The sequence below is a fragment of the Perna viridis genome, chromosome 5 (assembly GCF_037379345.1).
Source record: "Perna viridis isolate PV_CMFRI_1.1 ecotype Kerala chromosome 5, ASM3737934v1, whole genome shotgun sequence".
Lineage (NCBI taxonomy): Eukaryota > Metazoa > Mollusca > Bivalvia > Mytilida > Mytilidae > Perna > Perna viridis.
Genome location: NC_142449.1, coordinates 13,999,587 through 14,019,316, shown reverse-complemented (window position 1 = coordinate 14,019,316; position 19,730 = coordinate 13,999,587). Strand labels below are relative to the sequence as shown.

The window sequence follows — 19,730 nt, the reverse complement described above, 5'->3', positions numbered from 1 at the left end:
TAAAATTGGCTGATTTGACCTTTCTTTCCACTGCTGTATCAAATTTATAATAATCAATACAAAATCCCTAAGAATTACAGAAATAAAAAGTCAAACACTCATTTTTATGTACTATAATAATGAAAAAAATAATGACCCACTGACAGCAAGATCCGATAAGGATATTCTACTGAATAGTAGCGGATGACCTAAATAACAACTAAATACCAATTAAAAACCTTGAGAAGTAAGCACATCTCGGGTAAGAATCGTGCGGGAACATAATTATCATTAGAGATCATTGTTAACATATGATTTATAAATCAGTATTTCTGGTGAGATTATACCTCTTTAAACATTGTTTTGCCGTTAAGAAGTAATTGTTTTTCTGGCTATCATGTGATATCCACGGTTAAATTTCAACTTTGGCAGTTTGGGTCAAATTTGATTTTAAACACAGCATGTTTTCAGGAGAAATTTATTTAGTGATTAATTTACATTTAAGTAAAGTTAGATCTGCTTATATGTCTAATTTATTCAGCTTATATAATGTAAATCTCATGATAATTGCATGTGTTCTGTGTAAATCATGTAATGTTGATATTTGATTGAAATAAATCTATGTTAAAAGGGTGCTAGTCATTGCACTTTGGACTGTCTGTATCATGTATGTAACAGTTACATGATTCCGTTTCTGTGTTAGTGTTTTTCATCTGGGAGATAAAAATCCCTAGTGTTACCAAAATTCCCCGGCAATAATGATCTGTGAATAGTGTAAAATATCCTACAGGTCTATGATATCCAGTACTAATATACCTATACTATAGATTTACAGATACATTGTCTAACATGTATACTTTGCAAGTTAATGGAATCCTTTGAAAGAGACAACATAGTCAACCATATGAACTTGACTTAATCCGCTTCATCCCATGGGGGACATAGGGTGACCACTGTGGCTTTCCATCTCCTATCTTTTGCCCGTACTTTAATTTCTCCCCTAGTCATTCCAGTCTTCTGGTCTTCTGTATTCAAATCTCGCCTCCATGTGTTTTTTGGTCTACCTCTTTTTCTGTGGCCTTAGGGTTCCACTCTAGGGCGTGGCGTGTTACATTAGTACTTTTCTCAACGTGTGTCCAATCCACCTCCATTTTCTTGATGTAATTGTTTGCATGACCGGTTCTTGTTCGGTCCTTTGCAATAAATTGTTATTGATAATTTTATTTGGCCACTTTATTCCAAGGATGTTTCTTAGGCACCTGTTTATGAACACTTGTACTATTTTGGTGGATGCAACAGTTGATCGCCATGTCTCTGATCCATATAAAAGCACTGATTTAACATTAGAGTTGAAAATTCGGATCTTTGTAGATGTTCTTAGTACTTTCCTCCTCCAGATCGGCTTGAGGATAGCAAAAGCTTGTTTTGCTTTCTTTTTCTTTGCTACTATGTCTTCATCTGTCCCTCCTGTTGTACTAATGACACTTCCAAGATAGGTAAATTGTACCACATCTTCTATTTCAGAACCTCTTATCTGGGTTTTATTTTTGCTTTTAGCATTGATCCTCATAGATTTTGTCTTTGTTGGGTTGGACGTATAGTCCAACCTTTATGGCATTTGATTCTAGGTTGGAGGCCTGTTCTTGCAAGTCTTGGTGGCGATGTGAAAGTTGGCAAATATCATCGGCAAAGTCAAGGTCTTCAAGACATGATTGTAAGGTCCATTTAATTCCCATAGGTTGACTATAAAATGTTTTGCTGACCCAATCTAAGACCATCAAAAAGAGAAGAGGAGAGAGGAGACATCCTTGTCGAACTCCTGTAGACACTGGAAAAGGATCTGTTACTGTAGGTTCCCACTGTGGATAACTTGACAAGTGAATCCTTCATAGAGCTGACGAATGATGGATATAATTTTCTCTGGAATATCATAGTGTTTGAGAATGTTCTATGCTATCAAATGCCTTCTCAAAATCAATAAATGTAAGGTATAGTGATGTCTGCCATTCAATGGTTTGTTCTATAATGATTCTTAAGGTGGCTATTTGGTCAGTACATGATCTTTCCTGTCCAAAACCGGCTTGTTCATCTTGCAGTATTTTATCAACTTCATTTTTCATTCTGTGTAAGATGATATGGCATAGTACTTTGTTAGGGATGGAAAGCAAAGTTATACCTCTCCAGTTTCCACATATAGTCCTGTCTTCCTTTTTAGGAAGTTTTACCAAGTCCTCGGGTATTTGTTCTTCCTCCCATATTCTGTTCAAAGATGGCGAAACTTGTCGATCGAGATAGAATCTAATGCTTCAATGGCTTCTTGAGGGATGTTGTCTATTCTGCCTGCTTTGCCATTCTTCAGATGTTAAGTTGCAGTGGTTACCTCTGTTCTATTTATTCGCCCTGTCTTAATCCTCAGATCTTGTCCATATTCTACATTTGGTGGATCTGTCGGAGGAGGTCTATTCAGGACTTCTTCAAAATGTTCTTTCCGACGTTTCAATTGTTGTTCAGGTTTTGTGAGTGTGATTCCATTCTTATCTTTCACAGGTGTGTCAGTATTGGATGTTCAGTTGACGTGTGATGTTGTAAAGAGTCTTGATGTCTCCTGTGATGCAAGTGGTTTCTGCTTCTTCTGCAAGTTGTTCCACATGTTTTTTCTTGTCATCTTTGCAGCCCTTTTTAACATCTTTATCCTTTTTCTTTGTATAATTCTTGTGCTTGTCTTGTTTGTTGTCTCGTGGTGGCATTCAATTGTTTCTCTTTACCTTTTCTTCTTTCTTCGATCTTACTCCAGGTATTATCTGACATCCAATTTTTACATTTGTGCTGTATGTATCCAAGAGTTTCTTGACATGTCTCTATTACTGCCTGATTTGTTCTTTCCCATGTGAAGTTGAAGATATCAAACCATCAGTATCTACATCTTCTAGAGCAGTATATCTATTTTAGAGAGAAAGTTGGAATGAATCTCTCACAGTTTATTCTTTCAGCTTAGCAACATTGAATTTCTTTTGTTTGCTTTCTATCTTTTTTTTATGGCTGAGAGCTTAAGATGGATATGCCCTTGTACTAGATGATGGTCCAATGCTATATCTGTTCCTCTTTTTACCCTTACATCCTGCAAAGATGATCTCCATCATTGGGATGTACATATGTAGCGATATGATCAATCTGGTTTGCAGCATTTCCAGCTGGTGACACCCATGTTAGTTTGTGTTAGTTCTTATGAGGAAAAAGAGTCAGTCCTATAACTAGGTTATTGACAGCACAGAAGTCTGCAAAAAAAAAAAGCTCCCCATTTTCCTTCATTTGTCCTACTTCATGTGGGCCAATTTCTCTCTCTCTCTTCCTTCTCTATCTGATCCCACCTTGGCATTTAAATCACCCATTAGTAATATTACATCTCTTTTTGGTATTTTATCTCTGGTGGTCTGCAAGGAATGATAAAAGTCCTCTTTGTCATCTTCTTCAGCATCGTTTGTTGGTGCATATACTTGGATGATGGTTGTGTTTTGGAACCTAGAGTTGAATTTGGCTGTTATATTCTAGATGATATGGGATTCCACTCCAGTAATGCCTTTTTAGAATTTCTTGTCATCAGGAATGCAACTCCCTTCTCTTGTGGATCATCTGGGTTGGTGTTTCCAGGGTATATAATTGTGTGACCAGAGTTGATACTTTTCAGACCAGATGAATTCCAACTCACCTCACTTAATCCTAAGATCTCAATCTTATATCTGTCCATTTCTTTAGCTGCCTGTGCACATTTTCCACTTTGGTACAACGTTCTTACATTCCAGGTGCCTATTTTGGTGGTATGTTTGGCTGAAAACAGCTCTGTTGGCTTTCTCATCATCTGCTGTTTTCGAGAGTTGTTGGTTTGTTCTTTCTCTAGTCTTTGACGAGAAAGAGTGTTTGCTTTAGTGATTGTTTCTGTAATCAGCATTTTTTTCCAAGGTTGGGTTATTAACCATACGCTTAACCCCCTGGGCTTGGAGGGCCAGCATTTCTTCTGTCTGGGTTTTTTCTCCCTTCGACGATAGCTTTCGCCGACGAGTTCCATCTACCTGGATTTTCTTTCGGGATTTACTTCCATAGCCTTTGACTATCCAAAGTCTTTCCACAAGGCAGTGGAGCTATTTGACCCATAGCTGGGGCAAGGCTGATGAGTGCTAGGGCATATCTACACGCCGATGGGCCTACACACTGCATCTTTGGGGTCCTTGCTACTCCAAGATCCCCTTCAAACTTAGCCCACGATACTGGATCCCAGTTGACATGCATTTCCACGGGGAGGCGTTGGAAGGAGTCTTGGTAGTATTCGAGGCTTTGTACTGGCAGGGGCAAGATTTACGCACTTGACTCTCCCTTTCGCCTACAAATAGGCTAGCCAGTGGCAACTTCAGATCTACAATTTTGATCCCAGTTGCACTAGACGCATTTCCAGGAAAATCATAAAATCCTGGATCCGCCCCCAATAGGTGTGGTAGTAGATGACTAAATGAATTTTGAAGAGCATATGAATGAAAAGATTAACAAACATAATTGTATTATGGAATTGATAAGATGATCTTTTAGCTATATGGAATAATCAACTTTCTTGATGCCCTATGAGGCCTTAGTGCATCATCTGGAATATGCCAATAGCATATGGAAACCATTTAAAAAGAAACACATACAGAACAGTGATTGAAAACGTCGAGTTGAGAGCCATAAAACTGATCCTGGGATTAAAAGAATTGTAAAACTGTGAAAGTACTTCAATTCTTTTGATACCAATTTTTGTGGATTAGGGAAGAAATGCAAGTTCATGGATTCTTGATTTCATGGTTTTGAGGTTTTCAGTATACACATAAGTGAGATTCTCCTTTTCATTGGGAACCAAATTTCATGGTTTGGCCTACCCACGAAAATTGGTACCTAACGAACAATAGTACTTTCACAGTATGAAGAAAGATTGAGTAACATAAATTACCAACCCTAACTTATCGTAGGAAAAGAGGAGATATGAAAGAAGTATTCAAATTAACAACTGACATATACAATGCATTTCTACCATCCTTGTTTAAACTGAACAGTAGCAGAAGAACAAGAGGCCACAGCAAGAAATTATATCCATACCATACATCAAAAAGGTGAACTGTAAATATTTGGAATAACCTGCTTGGAAAATGTCAATAGTGCAAGAACCATCAGTGGTCCTTTTCACAAAAAATCGTAAGTGTAAAATTAGTCATAAGTTATGACGTCATAGTAAATGAAAGTATTGTGATGTCATAACTTACGACTAATTTTACTCTTACGATTTTTTGTGAAAAGGGCTGCTGAAGTTTTGAAAGTAGACAAACACTGGGAAACTCAAGAAATACTATATAACTATGAAGCAGACCTAACCACTGGAAGTGAAATAAGTTTAGAAGAAGATAATTTGGAATTGAGCATAGTGGTTGACAGCCAGCGCTCAGAAGCAGTACCTGTAGATATTGCCATGTCATATGAAAACAAATCTTGTAGATGCCAATTATCAATGGATTAATGCACAGTCATGAAAATACAGGAATTTGAAACTTTTGGACATCTAATTGAGAATAAGATGGCAGATTACGTATATCTGATATGGGATTATTTAACTGTTTTAACTTATTTTCCCTCTGAAACTATTGAACTTGGTATGAATATTCATAGGGTATTCTGCATTGAACTGATGTAGGAATTTATGATCCATCGAAAAACATAGTCACTGTTACTGAAAATAGAACCGAACATACTGGTCAGACAGAAGTTTTAGCATATTTCTCCAAAACCATTAGGTTTAGCCAAATTCTGACCTAGCAAAATTGTTTAGCATTATGAGATCTATCTCTTGTCAAATTTTTGATTGAATCTGTTAAATCATGTTGGAGTTATTGCCCCTTTTAGACAGTTTTCTCCCTTGGTATGAATATTTCTTGGGATATTCTACATAGAACTTATGTGGGGATTTTTGATCTGTTAAAAAACATGGTTGCCATTACTAAAAATAGAACATAGAGGTCAAACAAAAGTTATTCTCGTGTATATCTCCAAAATTTTTTGGTTAAGCCAAATTCTGATAAGGATACAGTTCAGCAAGATGAAATCTCTGTAGTCAAATTTTTGTTTTAAGTTGTTAACATGTTAAGCCATGTTGGAGTTATTTCCTTTTTTAATGTTTTTTTTTTTTTTTTTTTTTTTTTTTTTGCTCTTTTGTAATGTTTTTTCTTTCAAAACCTTCTCTGACAAAAACTGACCAACTGGAACTAAATTCAGGATGAATGGTCCTTAGGATATTCTGCATAGAACCGATGTGGGGATTTTTGATCCATTGAAAAACATTTCTGCTGTTACTAAAAATAGAACTACCAGTAGATAGTCAGACAGAAGGTTTTCACATATATCTCCTATACCGTTAAGTTAAACCAAATTCTGATCAAGTGCAAGTGTTCAACATGATGAGATCTGTCTCTGGTCAAATTTTCATTTTAATGTGTTTAGCCATGTTGTAGTTTTATCTGCATTTTGACATTTTTCCCTATTTTTAATGTTATTTCTTTCAAGAACTGCTAGACCAATCAGTACCAAACTTGGTATGAATATATCTTTGGTTGGATTACTGCTGAATACTCCCAAAGCTTCAGTTCCTTCCATACTCCATAACTTTGTTATGATTACAGACACACAAAGTCAGAAAATAGCTTGCCAAATAATTAGATATCCTGTAGTATTGCTTGAGTATATGCTAAACTCTAACTCTGTCGTAAACAATAGTGTTTGCACTTAAACTATAGCGTTTGCAAGGGATATTTTTAACATTTTGTACTTTGGGAAAAGTATTCCATTTTAAAGTTATTTAATTAACTTGAAGGTTTTGGTGATTGACATCAGTTTCTAACATGTAATCTATGGATTAAATTTAATTTTCAGAAAAATATTGGTAATGGTAATCCGAGTAGCTGTTATTGGTGCAGGAGCTGCAGGAATATGTGCTCTTAGGCACCTTACTGCTCAACCAAATAATTTTAAGGCAGTCTGCTTTGAAAAAAATGCCAGCATTGGTGGAACATGGATTTACACAGAAGAAACCGGCACAGATAAAAATGGACTACCAGTACAATCCAGCATGTATAAAAATCTAAGGTATATAATTCAGATAAAAATGGTTTGCAAGTACAATCCAGCAAGTATAAAAATCTAAGGTATACCCTCTTTGAAACATTCAAGTTTCCCATTTTAGCATTCATGCATTGTTTATGGTGCGATTACACATCATTTTGTATTTATTTAAATGCACGGTAGAAGCATTTGTTTATTTTTGTACATTAATTATTTCCTTTATTCAACTGTTATTTTTATAGTTTTTGCTATTATAATTTTTTGTATTTTCATTATTTCTATTTTCTGTTTTTCATTTCTTAATTTTTTGTTAATATTATTATTTTTCATCCGTCGTCTATTGTGAGTTTAAACACATGCTATGAATATTTGTCTATCATTATCAAATAATTGAAAGATTTGCAATTAAACTTTTAAAAGACGATATGAACAGACAAACAGAAGATCCCAGAATTTATTTTCTGTATCTGTAGAGTATGATAACAGCCTAGATCAAAAGAAATAAACACTTCACTATGTCATACCATCTAGTAGAAGCATTTTTGAGTTTAAAATCCAAAAACAGGGAATTTCCCTGTATTTGTATGAATTGTAAGTCCCATGAATTGTAGCTCAAAAATGTAAATTCAAAAATCAAAAAGGACCTTATACTAATAGAAATACATGTAAAATACGCATTTAAACATGTGATAAACAAACGCTCTTGGCATGCGTTTGAATGCACTTCCATTTTGGTCAAAATATTATTATGTGTCATATATTTTTTTCATAATCAAGCTTGAATCTTATGTCCATAATAGCCCCATCTGTTCAGAATTCAACCTCTGCGGGTGTTTAAAGCTGCACTCTGCGAAGTATGTTTTGTAGAATTTTTATATAGTTTTTGTGTTTTATCATCGGTCACTTTGAGTGCTCAGGAATCATAATTTTGATTGTCAGTAGTGATTTACCAAGTACAAGATTAATTGATTGATAAATTATTTCATTTCTAATATTTTCAAATGAAATACAAAAAATACCAATCATATATATTGCAAGTTTTGATATGCTGTACATGTGTTTCAAAGAGTGAAGTAATCTTCTCTGAACAGGACAAATCTTCCAAAAGAAGTGATGGCGTTTCCTGATTTTCCATTCAACACTTCACTGCCTTCATTTGTAAAACATGAGGATGTTTTAAAATATCTTGAAAATTATGCATCAAACTTCAATTTATATCAACACATCAAGGTAAGAAACTTAAATGGTTCTACCAAATTTAATGGAAAATGTATACTTGAATGATAAGAATTCATCAATGACATATTCAGGGACAATTACAAGTCTAGTTGATACAAAATATGAAATATTTATTTGTTCTAACACATAAAAATAAATTGTTATGACACAATCAGTATTGTCACATAAACAAAAAAATTTAAAAATATATAATTTTAGCAACATTTTAAATCAAGATATATAGAATGATACTTGGGGTTGTAGTGATGTAAAATTATTTATAAGGAGCACTCCAGATAAGAATCATGCAAAATGTGAGCCTACATATATTTGTTTTTTCATATTTTGTTTAAAATGTTTTAGTAAGCAGAAATTAACATGTGGGTTTTCATATTACCCTTGTTCTTAGGAGATAAGGGAGATAACTCTGTAAATGACACTGAAATACAAAAGAAACTGTTTGATTTTCGATGTGGATAATCTCCTAAGAGCAGACAGATTGGAATGAATAATTGTACATTTCATCAGAAAGACCGACAATGCAACTTGATAACAAAATAAAAAATGTGTAGCATATTACAGAATTCTCACAAAGACTGCTACTTAACTGCTATTTGATAGAAAATGGTCATTCCTTTATGACTATATTATGTCAGTGACTTTTAAGTTGATTTTTGCTTCTTCTTTATTACAATGGTTGTACATGAATGTGAAAGATATGAAAACTACATGGCTCACAGTCAGAATTATTTTCATGGTTGAAAATCCAACCTCTAATCTTTTGGTATTTGCTATGTTGAAATAATGCTATTACTACTTACTTAATGAATATTCATAATTGTTAAAATATATCTTCACTTAATGTGAATAATATTGTTTAACCATGACTACACAGTTATGGATAGTTATGAAATGTGACAGTGAGGCTTAAAATAAAGTGTACTTTTGTTTTTATTATTTTTTCTCTTATTTTGAAGGAATAATAATGCATCTTATTTTATTTTTTAGTTATTGCCAACCAAAATAAAACTTTTATTTTTAGTTATTTCCTAATGAACCCCTTAACGGAATACAAAATATATTTTAGCTTAGGCAAAGGGAGATAATTCAACTTTTCAAACTTACAGGTATATATATTGAAGAAGTTGCAAAAGAAAGGTGGGGAAAATATCTAATTATTATAATTTTAATATTTATTCATTTTCAATTGATATTATATTTTAAATTCCTTGATCATGAAAGTTATATAAATTTGATGTAAATATCTATATTTTATTCAGTTTGAGACTTTGATACAACATATTCAGCCGGATCAACATGGTAAAGCATGGCAAGTCTCATACAGTACGATTAATCAGCAGAACAAGTTAGAAACTGAAGTATTTGATGCTGTTATGATTTGTAATGGGTATATGTTCATTTTTAAAATGTTTGATTGTTTCCTTGCTGATTATCAATGATAGTCTTAATATTGAGAAGGTATGAATCTGTCAATGACTGGATTTATGTTTATGTTTCCATTTTGATATAAAGGATGGTATGCAATGCTATGTTTTAAATTAAATAAATGCACTTTGATATTTGTGTAAACTTTAGAAAAAAGACTAGAGTGAAAAATACCCCTATCTAGCATCTATCAAGACCAACTTTACAGCCAAAAAAGGTAGGGGTAAATCCTGATACTTTTGATTCTAGCTACTTCCTTAAAAACAATTAATTGCTCTTGAAAACAAATATAACATATTTTCAGTCATTATGAAATTCCTAATGCACCTATAATCCCTGGACAAGAGATCTTTAAAGGGGAGACAATTCATAGTCATAACTACAGACATCCAGAAGATTTTACCGGGAAAAATGTTGTTTGTCTTGGAGCAGCAGCATCAGGACAAGACATTGCTATAGATGTTGCCACCTGTGCTAAACATGTGAGTAAAAAGAAGAGAACAATTGTTTAGTTTTGACAAATATCATTGTGTCCAAAAATGATATAATATGAAAATAGGAGTTGTGGTATGATTGCTAATGAGACAGTCATCCAACAAATGTCAAGCAACAAACAATTAAACTTCTACAGGTCACCACATGGTCTTAAATGATGGGTAAAATCCATACCATAAAGCAAGCTGTAAACAGTCCCAAAATAAATGAAGTGAAATTATTCATTAAAGACGAAAATCGACCTAATCTATAGAACAAAATGTTAAACTAATAACAATAACATAAAAATAAAACGACAACCACTGGACAACCATTGGACTATTGGTTTCTGGCTTAGGACATGCATATTAAGTATGTGGCAGGGTTAAACATGTTTGTGAGTTCTCAACCCTCTCCCTAACCTGGGATAGTGGTAGGGAAATACAACAATAAAACAAACTATAAAAATCTGTTGAATTCAGATTTAAATCTTAAAATTGATACAGAATACAGACACTTTAACAAACAGATAAGTTCCTTTCTTTGTAAGGAAAAATCTGGTACTTACATATTTTTTTGGGCTTTATAATTATACATGTACATGTAACAATGGGATGGTACAGTGTGTAATGTATGCTGTGATACTGATGTTATTTTCATATTTGTAGGTCTATCTCAGTCATAACAAGAAATTATTACAAACTGTTCTGCCGTCAAATGTTGAACAGAGGCCTGGAATAAAAGAGTTAAAGGATCATTCAGTAGTGTTTAATGACTCTAAAGAGGTTGCCATGGATACTCTACTGTTATGTACTGGGTATCTTTATAATTTTCAATTCCTTTCAGAAGATCTGGGTATAACCACAGACCAACAAAGGATATATCCATTATATAAACATTTGATACACCCACACTTCCCAACTCTATCATTCATTGGTATTCTTAAGACAATATGTCCCTTCCCATTATTTGATATGCAGGTGAAGTTCGCCATTGCTGTTATTGATGGCTCTATGAAGCTTCCTTCTGTGGAAGAAATGTTAAAGGACATTGATGAGGATTTCAAAAAGAGGCTGTCTGATGGATTACCAGTGCACTATGCTCATACAATGGGACCAAGACAATGGCGTTACAATGATGACTTGGCAGATATGGCAAAAGTAAATCGTCTGTCTAAAGCAGTGGAACAGCTGTATGATCATGTTCATGAAACAAGATGTAAGGACATAGCAAGATACAAAACTATTAATTACCAGATGGATGTACAAAATGGAGTTTTTTGTCAAGTGGCAGAATCCTGAAATGAATTTTTATTTTTTAGAACATATATTATAGTTTATGTTCTATGTGGTGTTTTTATTATTGCAAAAAAAATCTGATTGGGTTGCCATAGCAATGAAAATAATTACAATTTTTAATATTATTTATGGACAGATCATACCATATATGTTTGGTCTGTACATTTTCATAATTTTTTCCAACATTGATGGGCTTATTATATAGAAATTTACAAGTTTCAGGAGTGAAAGTTGAATATTGCAAAATATAATCTCAAGCTATTTTAATTTCAACATCATAACAGACAAGCTTCAGTGAATGTTATGATGATGAAATTAAATAAAGTGAGTTGATTTTTTGAGATATTCAAGTTTCATTAGTTATCAACGTTTTTTGCTGTGTTTATATGGTTGTTTAATATGTTTTGAAAGTGAATCAAAAAGATATTTACAACTCAAACCTCAACCAAATAGTGATGGATTTCCAAAACTTTTGGGCTTCAACATATTACTGAAACAGTTTTTATCTCACCTGGCGTAAAATACTATGTGAGCTTTTCTCATCACTTTGCATCTGCCGTTGTCGCTGTCATTGTCTGTCCTTCATTGTTATCTTTTCTTTAAAAATCTTCTCCTCTGAAACCACTGAACAGAATTTGAATAAACTTGGTGACAATTATCCTTGGTGTGTCTACTCCCAAAATTGTATCCATTTTGGTCACTCACCAAAAAAAAAGACGGCGGCTGAACATAGAGGTATCACCATATATTTTTGTTTATATCTCGATAACCATAACAGATAAAAGAAATCTGAGATATCTGAAGCTCTTTAGCTAGATGAAATATATCTGTGTAGTTTAATTTCTAGTTAATTGATTTACGAATTTTGAAGTTATTGCCCTTTTTTTGCTAATTTGACCATTTTTTGGGGGGCAGTTTTTGCTTATTATAAATAAAGTGTCATATTTGACATTTTAATCAGTTTTTGCCTATTATTTAGACAATGAAAGCAAATTGATGGTTCTTGTAAACTGATAAGATGTTCAGTATTTCAAAATCTATAATTGATGCAAATAACAGAAAAATCTGTAGACCCTTGAAGGTGTCATTTTTTGACATTTTTATCAGCTTTTGCCTGTTATTTGGAAAACAAAAGAAGATTGATGATTAATGTAAATTAATAAAATGCTCAGTATTTCAAAATCTATTTTTGGTACAAATTTCAGAAAAATCTGTTGTCCTTTCTTGGAGTTATGGTTCTTCAAAGTGTCATTTTTGACATTTTTATCAGTTTTTGCCTATAATTTAGAAAATAAAAGCAGATTGATGTTAAATATGAATTGATAGAATGTTCAGTATTTTAAAATCTATTTTTTGTGCAAAGTACAGAAAAATGTGTAGACCCTTCCTTGAGTTATGGCCCTTGAAAGTGTCATTTTTTTTTTAATTTTTTTCATTTTTTGCCTAAAAAAACCAAAAAAAAGCAGATTGATGATTAATGTAAATTGAATAATATATGGTATTTCAAAATCTATTTTTGGTACAAATTTCAGAAAAATCTGTTGTTCCTTCTTGGAGTTATGGTTCTTCAAAGTGTCATTTTTGACTTTTTTATCAGTTTTTGCCTATAATTTAGAAAATGAAAGCAGATTGATGATTATTGTAAATTGATAAAATGCTCAGTATTTCAAAATCTATAATTGGTGCGAATTTCAGAAAAATCTATAGACCCTTCTAGAAGTTATGGCCCCAGAAAGTGTTATTTTGACCATTTTACCTGTTTTTGCCTGATGTTAACAAAAAGAATAGGACTTGAACTATATTGCTTGGTCCATTATTATTAAATTGTTCATTGTACCAGTTATCTAAACCTTTTAAAATCAAACCATTGTTTATACAACTGAGTATAACTAAAATACTAGCGAACACACTCAATGTAAACATATCAGGTCCATGTTGTCAATTTTTTTTAATTGTATTTTTTTTTTAAATAATATTGAATACATAATATTATAATTATATAATTATAATATAATGATAAATGGGCATTAGGTGTTTCACCAGTTCTGAATTTAGAAAACCACACTAGTGTTGTTTTACATCATTATTATCTTATTACTACCTTTTTCAAGAAATTTGTTGTAATTTGTCAATGTTTAGACTCCTTGGAGTCTCTGGTTTTAATAGAATCTTGTAGGACTCATGCTGTGATATTCTTTTATTTAAATGTAAAAAAATATTTTTGAAGTCAGAGTTGTGACTTGATGGCATTCAAGTATTATTCAAGATATTTTAATAGAAAATGAGAAATTGTTTCATTTTCTGCATTAAATCTGGGCTGTTATATTAGTGTGTTTTTCATATTTATCTTACAGTTGTGTTATATCACATGTACTGTGGAATATTTATGATAATTTGTTTTTGTTATTTTTACATAACAAATTTAGTAATCTCACTCATTCCTTATAAGAAATAAACAATGATTTGCACTTCTAAAATTTATTTTTCACTTAATATTAAGAAAAAAAAACGACTTTATAAAGACCTGGAGTAATTCCTAAAGCACCGTCCATTCTATTATGAGACGGATGCACAATGCTATACCCCTTCCCAATATGTGATTATGAGTTCCGTTGTTTATTGCATTTAGAACATTTAATATGCCCTCCAAATGACGGATTTTTTTTAAGTTTTCGTTTACACAAAAAGTATGTTCCTGAATTACGAACTTGTTAAGAACATTAGACTTTTTGGTGAACTACTTTTGAACAAACTACAATACCTCATGTTCTTTGTTAGCGAGAATAACGAAATTATTAACTGTATTCATGTGTACTTAAGATTTTAAGGTCTTCTGACTACATGTATATAGTATTTGCTTATATACAACTACTCACAGACAACATTTGGGATTTGTGTACATGGTATTTTTAAGAATATTTTTTCAAACGCCGTATACATAAGCTGAGCGGTATTGAAAAGTTTTTAACTTTTTGTCCGAGATAGTTGAACATGGAAAATTTCGACTTGATAATTTTTACATGTAGAATTTTTTTTTTTTTCACAAAGACTGATTATTATAATAAACTACAATTTCCGTAAAGGATTGGAGGAGTTATTGCATACATTTTTATACTAGCTTGACGGTAATAATTTGCCATTTCGACCAAGTGAACGGAATAAAAGAGAATCACATTATATTTTATATAAGCTAAAGCTTGTAACAAGTAAACATACGTAAATAATGGAGATTCTAGTACAAAGAGTATTATTACACGCGTAGGAGAATGGCTTAACATTCTTGTATAACTACCTCTACGTGCATGTCTAGAGAAATGTGTAAATGTTAACTAGATATCACGGAGAAAGAATCCATCTCTGCGGTCTTATGCATAAATTCATTGAGCTGAGCTTTCCTCTTGTCCAAATATCAAAAGACAAAAAACTGATACAGCTCGGACACATGTCTCAGATCGGATGCAAAAATCATTGAGTTTACCTTAATGTCTAAGTTCAAGCTGAATTAACGTTACTGATCAACGGCTTGTGCTGACCTATTCTCGTAACCAATATCAAAGCATAGACCAAACGACAAAAAAAATATACTGTCCGGACACAAACGCCAGGTCATCCAAATTTATTAACTTTACCTTGACGTCCGACATTTTTTATGACGGAGCCATAATAAAATATAGCACATTGGTAATACGTCGCGGTAGATGAAGTTAGTTCCGCTATTATCGTGTCTATTATAATGCAACACAGAAAAAAAAACATTTTTTTTGAAGTGCACAGGCAGTCGTCGTCGTTCCAATTATATACAAATCAAAATGACGTACACATTATGAATCGATCGTCTATATTGTATCTGGTGTGAACAATATTCCTGGCCAGTCTTTTCTGTGATTAAAACTGAAATCTGTGATTGCATAAGTGACTATCGTAGACTCTTGGTCCGTCGCCCGTATTCTATTGACAGACTTTACAAATTCCTCCCCTTTCTTTTCTAAGAGGAACTTGCAATCTGGTGCTAAAAGGGCATGCGTTTCCCAAGGGTTTGTCTTTGCGTTATTTACTATTATGCACGTCCCACAGCTGATGCATTCTATCACTTGCTCAAACCCGTTTCTATAAAAACCAGCTTCAGCGAACTCCTTGAAATCTTCGTCCACATCATCAGTCGAAAGGTCGGAGTTATCGAACTTTTTATGGTGTACCCGGATAGGTGGGAACTCTTCCTTTGGGAGATTTTTCTGAACATATGGACAAAGTGGCATATAGCTAGCATGGTACAACATTGGATCCAGATCCATAACAGACAGAGGCATGTGCCAGCCACACTGGAAGCACTGCATGCGGTCTGGTTTAGCAATGCAAACAAACCCTGCTTTTGCGATGATATCTTGCTTTGTCTCATCCTCTATTTCAGCTATTTCCCTGAGTGATTCTTTTCGTTTTTCAATATCTTCAAAGTCAGGAAGAAATGGGACACCCATCTTGCTCGCTGCTTTATTTAGAAGACCATAAACAACACTGCCGAACATGTCTTTAATATAGTTGGCATGTGGTGGTCTGTACTCTCCATTAACAGAACACGAAACAGACCAGAGGTTACTTTTTGAGTGTGGATTGTACGCATCCATTACACACTTCATCAATTCTAATAGTCCTTTACTCAGCTCACTGTCGCCGAACCTGCTGTTCTCATTTGAGAGGAATTCATCAGTGAAACCTAGACTGATGGTGGTATCCAGATGGTTTAAGTAGCCACAGTCCTCACATACTTCTGGAACACGGTATTTTAAATGTTTATCGACGTGTTTAGAAAATACGGGCATATCGATCAGGAAATTCTTATTTTTTGTTTTGATCAGTACGCCATACAAATCGAGGTCCATTTGTTGAAGTAGAATGCCTTTCGAAAGAGCGAAATTAGATGTTCCAGACCTAGTATAAAGTATACAGTACTCTGGGATGACTGTAAGCATTTCGGTTTGGAGTTCAGCAACCCAGCCATCACCGAACTTAATTGATGGTGATTGACGGAGACACAAGAAACCATTTCTATGTGATAGTTCGCCGTCTGTAATTAGATTTATAAACTTGCGTCTCATGGTTGGATCGAAACATGCTGACTGGATCATATATTTGTAAGTTTCATTACCAGCTAAAGATTTAGAAACAATGCATAAAATCCGCTTTGCTTGGGTTACAAGACCAAACAACCCACCAAATGCACGTGCACCTGGTAGCACGTGCTCTTGCAGGGAGCAGTACGAAATATTCTGATTAGTCAGCTCTGGTAGTATAGAATCTTTGGCAATGTAATCGTGGTCATCGAAGACAACAAATATATCATAAACATTTTCTGGCTGACCGGACAAGTTGAGTGTCATGTTCGCTTCTGGCTGACTGGGCAGTTTGAGTGCTATGATGTTCGCTTCACGAAGACAGTTCTTCTGTCAAAATGATTCTGAAACAAAATCATTTGAAAGATTTGATCTCATTGTATAACCATATCATTATCATGTTATCATTGTTTGTCGGGGCATAAAAGAAATTCTAACATTCAGTAATTAAAATACGTTAGTAACATCTCAATGGATATATTGCATGCAATACGAATAGTTAATTGTAAGGAAATATCTGAAAAAAAATCGTTATGGAATGTTTCCACCTTTTAACAAAATTAACAAAATAAGTATAACCAACATTAAACAATCCGAAGCCTTTTTTTCTAATTTGATCAACATCATGATACGTATGCAAAACACCCGACTACGGTTCAATTGGTCAAAGAGAAGAAAACGGAAACAATTAAATTATTAACAATTTTGACTAGGTTTAGGTTGACGTTTTTAATTGAATCACCACAGATTTTTTTCTTAATACTAGTACAGTGGGAACATAGTATACTGGTATTTTTTACCATAAATTAATGCGTAAAAAGATTAAAAACAACTATAATCCATGTCGTAGAAGTGTCCATTTGTATCACTGAAGAATTATTGACAATAAACTGTGGGTGCCTTTATTTCTTTGGTTTGGTGCTAGGCAGCTAACGGATTATTGGAAATTTTCGTACTGACGTGGACATAATGCGTCTTGGAGTGTAAATTCCCATGTCTAAAAATAACATATTTGCTAAAATATACAATATCATTTAATTCGCGCTTACATTGCCTTTGAAAGGGATATGAATGCAAAAGAAATATTTCCACACGTGCTAGAAAAAAAAGTGATTTTACTCACAGCAAAGTTTATGCCGTCTTCTCGTCGCAGTTCAATACCGTGAATCATCTGTTGGGCATGCTCAAAACTGGACATAAACTGTTCTTTTATTTGGTCATTTAATTGTTATATAAAGAAAAATATTTAGATTTAAAATAACTCAATATCTACTATTTATAGAAAGCTGACTGACGAAATCAGTGTACCGGAAATCGGTCATGTTTTGTACTTGTGTTTGTTTCAAAGGAGGGTCCGCCTAATTCGGTGCAGCGTTTGATAAATAAAACAGTTCGTGCAACATTTAAAATCATTAGATGTAAAAAAAAAATAATAATAAAAAAAACAAAATAAAAAAACGCTTATATTTCTTATTTGCATGAAAATTAACATTGAATTAGAGTATGTATTTTTGTATTAAATTAACAAATATTGCTCTCTAGTATTCTTTAGTTCGTCTGAATATAGCTGAAATATTGCTGCTCGGACCTTAAACCCCAACAAACAAACAAACAAACAAACTGGTATTCTTTGATACAGAAGTATTCTTTACTACTTTCTTCAAACCAATTCGGAAGGAGAAAGGGCAAACCTCAATTCGAAAGGAGAAAAGACAAACCTCAATTCGGAAGGAGAAAGGACAAACCTCAATTCCTGCAAACTGATTTTATCATTACTGTTCTCTACTACTATTCGCTAAAGACCCAGAGTTCAATGGGGGAGAAACTAAGATCCCCTCCTCGATCCACCATAAACCATTTGATGTTTATATGTATAAGAAATATTCAGACACATTTTAAATCCTTACGACAAAGTTCTTGCCTTTCATAAACAAAACAAATAAATTAAGATTAGGACAGTATACGTATTAAAGTGGCTTCGAGTTTCGGCGCTCCAGGGCAGTGCTATTTGTAAAAGCAACTTTTCTGCCTTTCAAAATCAGAACAATTAGGAATATATGTAAACACACCAACAAGTTAATTCATAATTAATTGGAAGACAATTTATGAAACACACATACAAAGAACTAATATAAAACCACACAACAGAAAAAAAAACATAAACGTGAGCAATGTAAACTTCTATAGAGATATTAGCGATTTCCGTCTTACGCGTCTTATGTGCCTGGTATGCTTGCTTCCATCCGTTGGGTCAAAATTTAAGTCCTCAGCTGCTTCCCATTGGGGTCTGACGCTTTTTCTTTGATATGAGTGTAAATATTTTGGACCTCGCTTATTTTCCTTCTGAAGTACGTACATGTACTATGAAACTCATTAGAAGAATTCAAATGCGGAATAAGTCCTATAAACAAGAGTTTTATACAACGATTTTTGACAAATGTAATGGACCTTCAACGCTACCGTTTGTTCAATTTTTAAATGAATAAATAAATAAATAAGTTTTACTTAGAGTCGGCATGAAATACACAATAATAAAAATAAGCTCTATTGAGCTTTTGACCGACATAATATAACAAAGCATGCAAATAAATGATGGACAATACAAAAGATGCATATATGATAAGAGCTGGCAAACAAGACAAAATAAAATAACTAAGATGATAAAAAGAAACACAAAAGCATTAAAGCAAGACACACACACACACACACACACAAACACACATATATATGAAAAATTCCCAACGATGTTATAACTGTCAAATTTGCGATGCAAATTGTTTGTTGTTCCCTCCGCGAGATTCGAACTTGTATCGCTGTGACATCTATGGCAACACCGCCTGCACGAAGTCCAGCGCCCTAGACCACTCGGCCAGCAATATTGACAGTTCTAAATGACCTCCAGAAATTCACCCCTAGATTCGTCGTTACTGCTATATACATGATAAAAATGGAAGATTGAAAGAGGAACACAAAAATCATATTAACACGTTTGTAATATACAGGTAGAATTGTCATGGTTATACATATAATTTTACGTAATGTGGGGAAAAAGTAAAACCTTGCTATTTGTTCAAAC

The 19,730-nt window shown here is 33.5% G+C and overlaps 3 protein-coding genes across 5 annotated transcripts; 1 reads left to right on the top strand and 2 right to left on the bottom strand.

The window, feature by feature from the left end:
• The first annotated feature begins 211 nt into the window (after positions 1 to 211).
• On the top strand, positions 212 to 14,014 carry LOC148616138 (uncharacterized). Of its 2 annotated transcripts, none has more exons than XM_088582854.1 (6): positions 212 to 241; positions 6,922 to 7,134; positions 8,202 to 8,340; positions 9,609 to 9,736; positions 10,079 to 10,256; positions 10,917 to 14,014. In XM_088582854.1, exons 2-6 carry the CDS (start codon positions 6,935 to 6,937, stop codon positions 11,547 to 11,549), a joined length of 1,278 nt encoding a protein of 425 aa, XP_088438980.1. In that variant the 5' UTR covers positions 212 to 241; positions 6,922 to 6,934; the 3' UTR covers positions 11,550 to 14,014. The 2 variants fall into 2 exon arrangements, with proteins under 2 accessions (XP_088438980.1, XP_088438981.1); XM_088582855.1 differs by having other exon boundaries at positions 224 to 314.
• Positions 1,088 to 1,549, bottom strand: LOC148616139 (uncharacterized). The gene has a single exon (XM_088581719.1). It carries the CDS (start codon positions 1,547 to 1,549, stop codon positions 1,088 to 1,090), a length of 462 nt encoding a protein of 153 aa, XP_088437845.1.
• A 691-nt stretch (positions 14,015 to 14,705) lies between the features above and the next one.
• LOC148616137 (uncharacterized) lies at positions 14,706 to 19,048 on the bottom strand. 2 transcript variants are annotated; one of them, XM_088582852.1, is made up of 2 exons: positions 17,778 to 19,048; positions 14,706 to 16,998 (listed from the first exon to the last, which is right to left on the bottom strand). In XM_088582852.1, exon 2 carries the CDS (start codon positions 16,919 to 16,921, stop codon positions 15,383 to 15,385), a length of 1,539 nt encoding a protein of 512 aa, XP_088438978.1. In that variant the 5' UTR covers positions 16,922 to 16,998; positions 17,778 to 19,048; the 3' UTR covers positions 14,706 to 15,382. The 2 variants fall into 2 exon arrangements, with proteins under 2 accessions (XP_088438978.1, XP_088438979.1); XM_088582853.1 differs by lacking the exon at positions 17,778 to 19,048 and adding an exon at positions 17,455 to 17,713.
• Positions 19,049 to 19,730: the final 682 nt, after the last annotated feature.

Coding starts and splice junctions, on each gene's coding strand:
- LOC148616139 (XM_088581719.1), bottom strand. CDS start 1,549: ATGAGGATCAATGCTAAAAGCAAAAATAAAACCCAGATAAGAGGTTCT.
- LOC148616138 (XM_088582854.1), top strand. CDS start 6,935: ATGGTAATCCGAGTAGCTGTTATTGGTGCAGGAGCTGCAGGAATATGT. Junction 7,135..8,201: donor AGCATGTATAAAAATCTAAG/GTATATAATTCA, acceptor TTCTCTGAACAG/GACAAATCTTCCAAAAGAAG. Junction 10,257..10,916: donor TTGCCACCTGTGCTAAACAT/GTGAGTAAAAAG, acceptor TCATATTTGTAG/GTCTATCTCAGTCATAACAA.
- LOC148616137 (XM_088582852.1), bottom strand. CDS start 16,921: ATGACACTCAACTTGTCCGGTCAGCCAGAAAATGTTTATGATATATTT.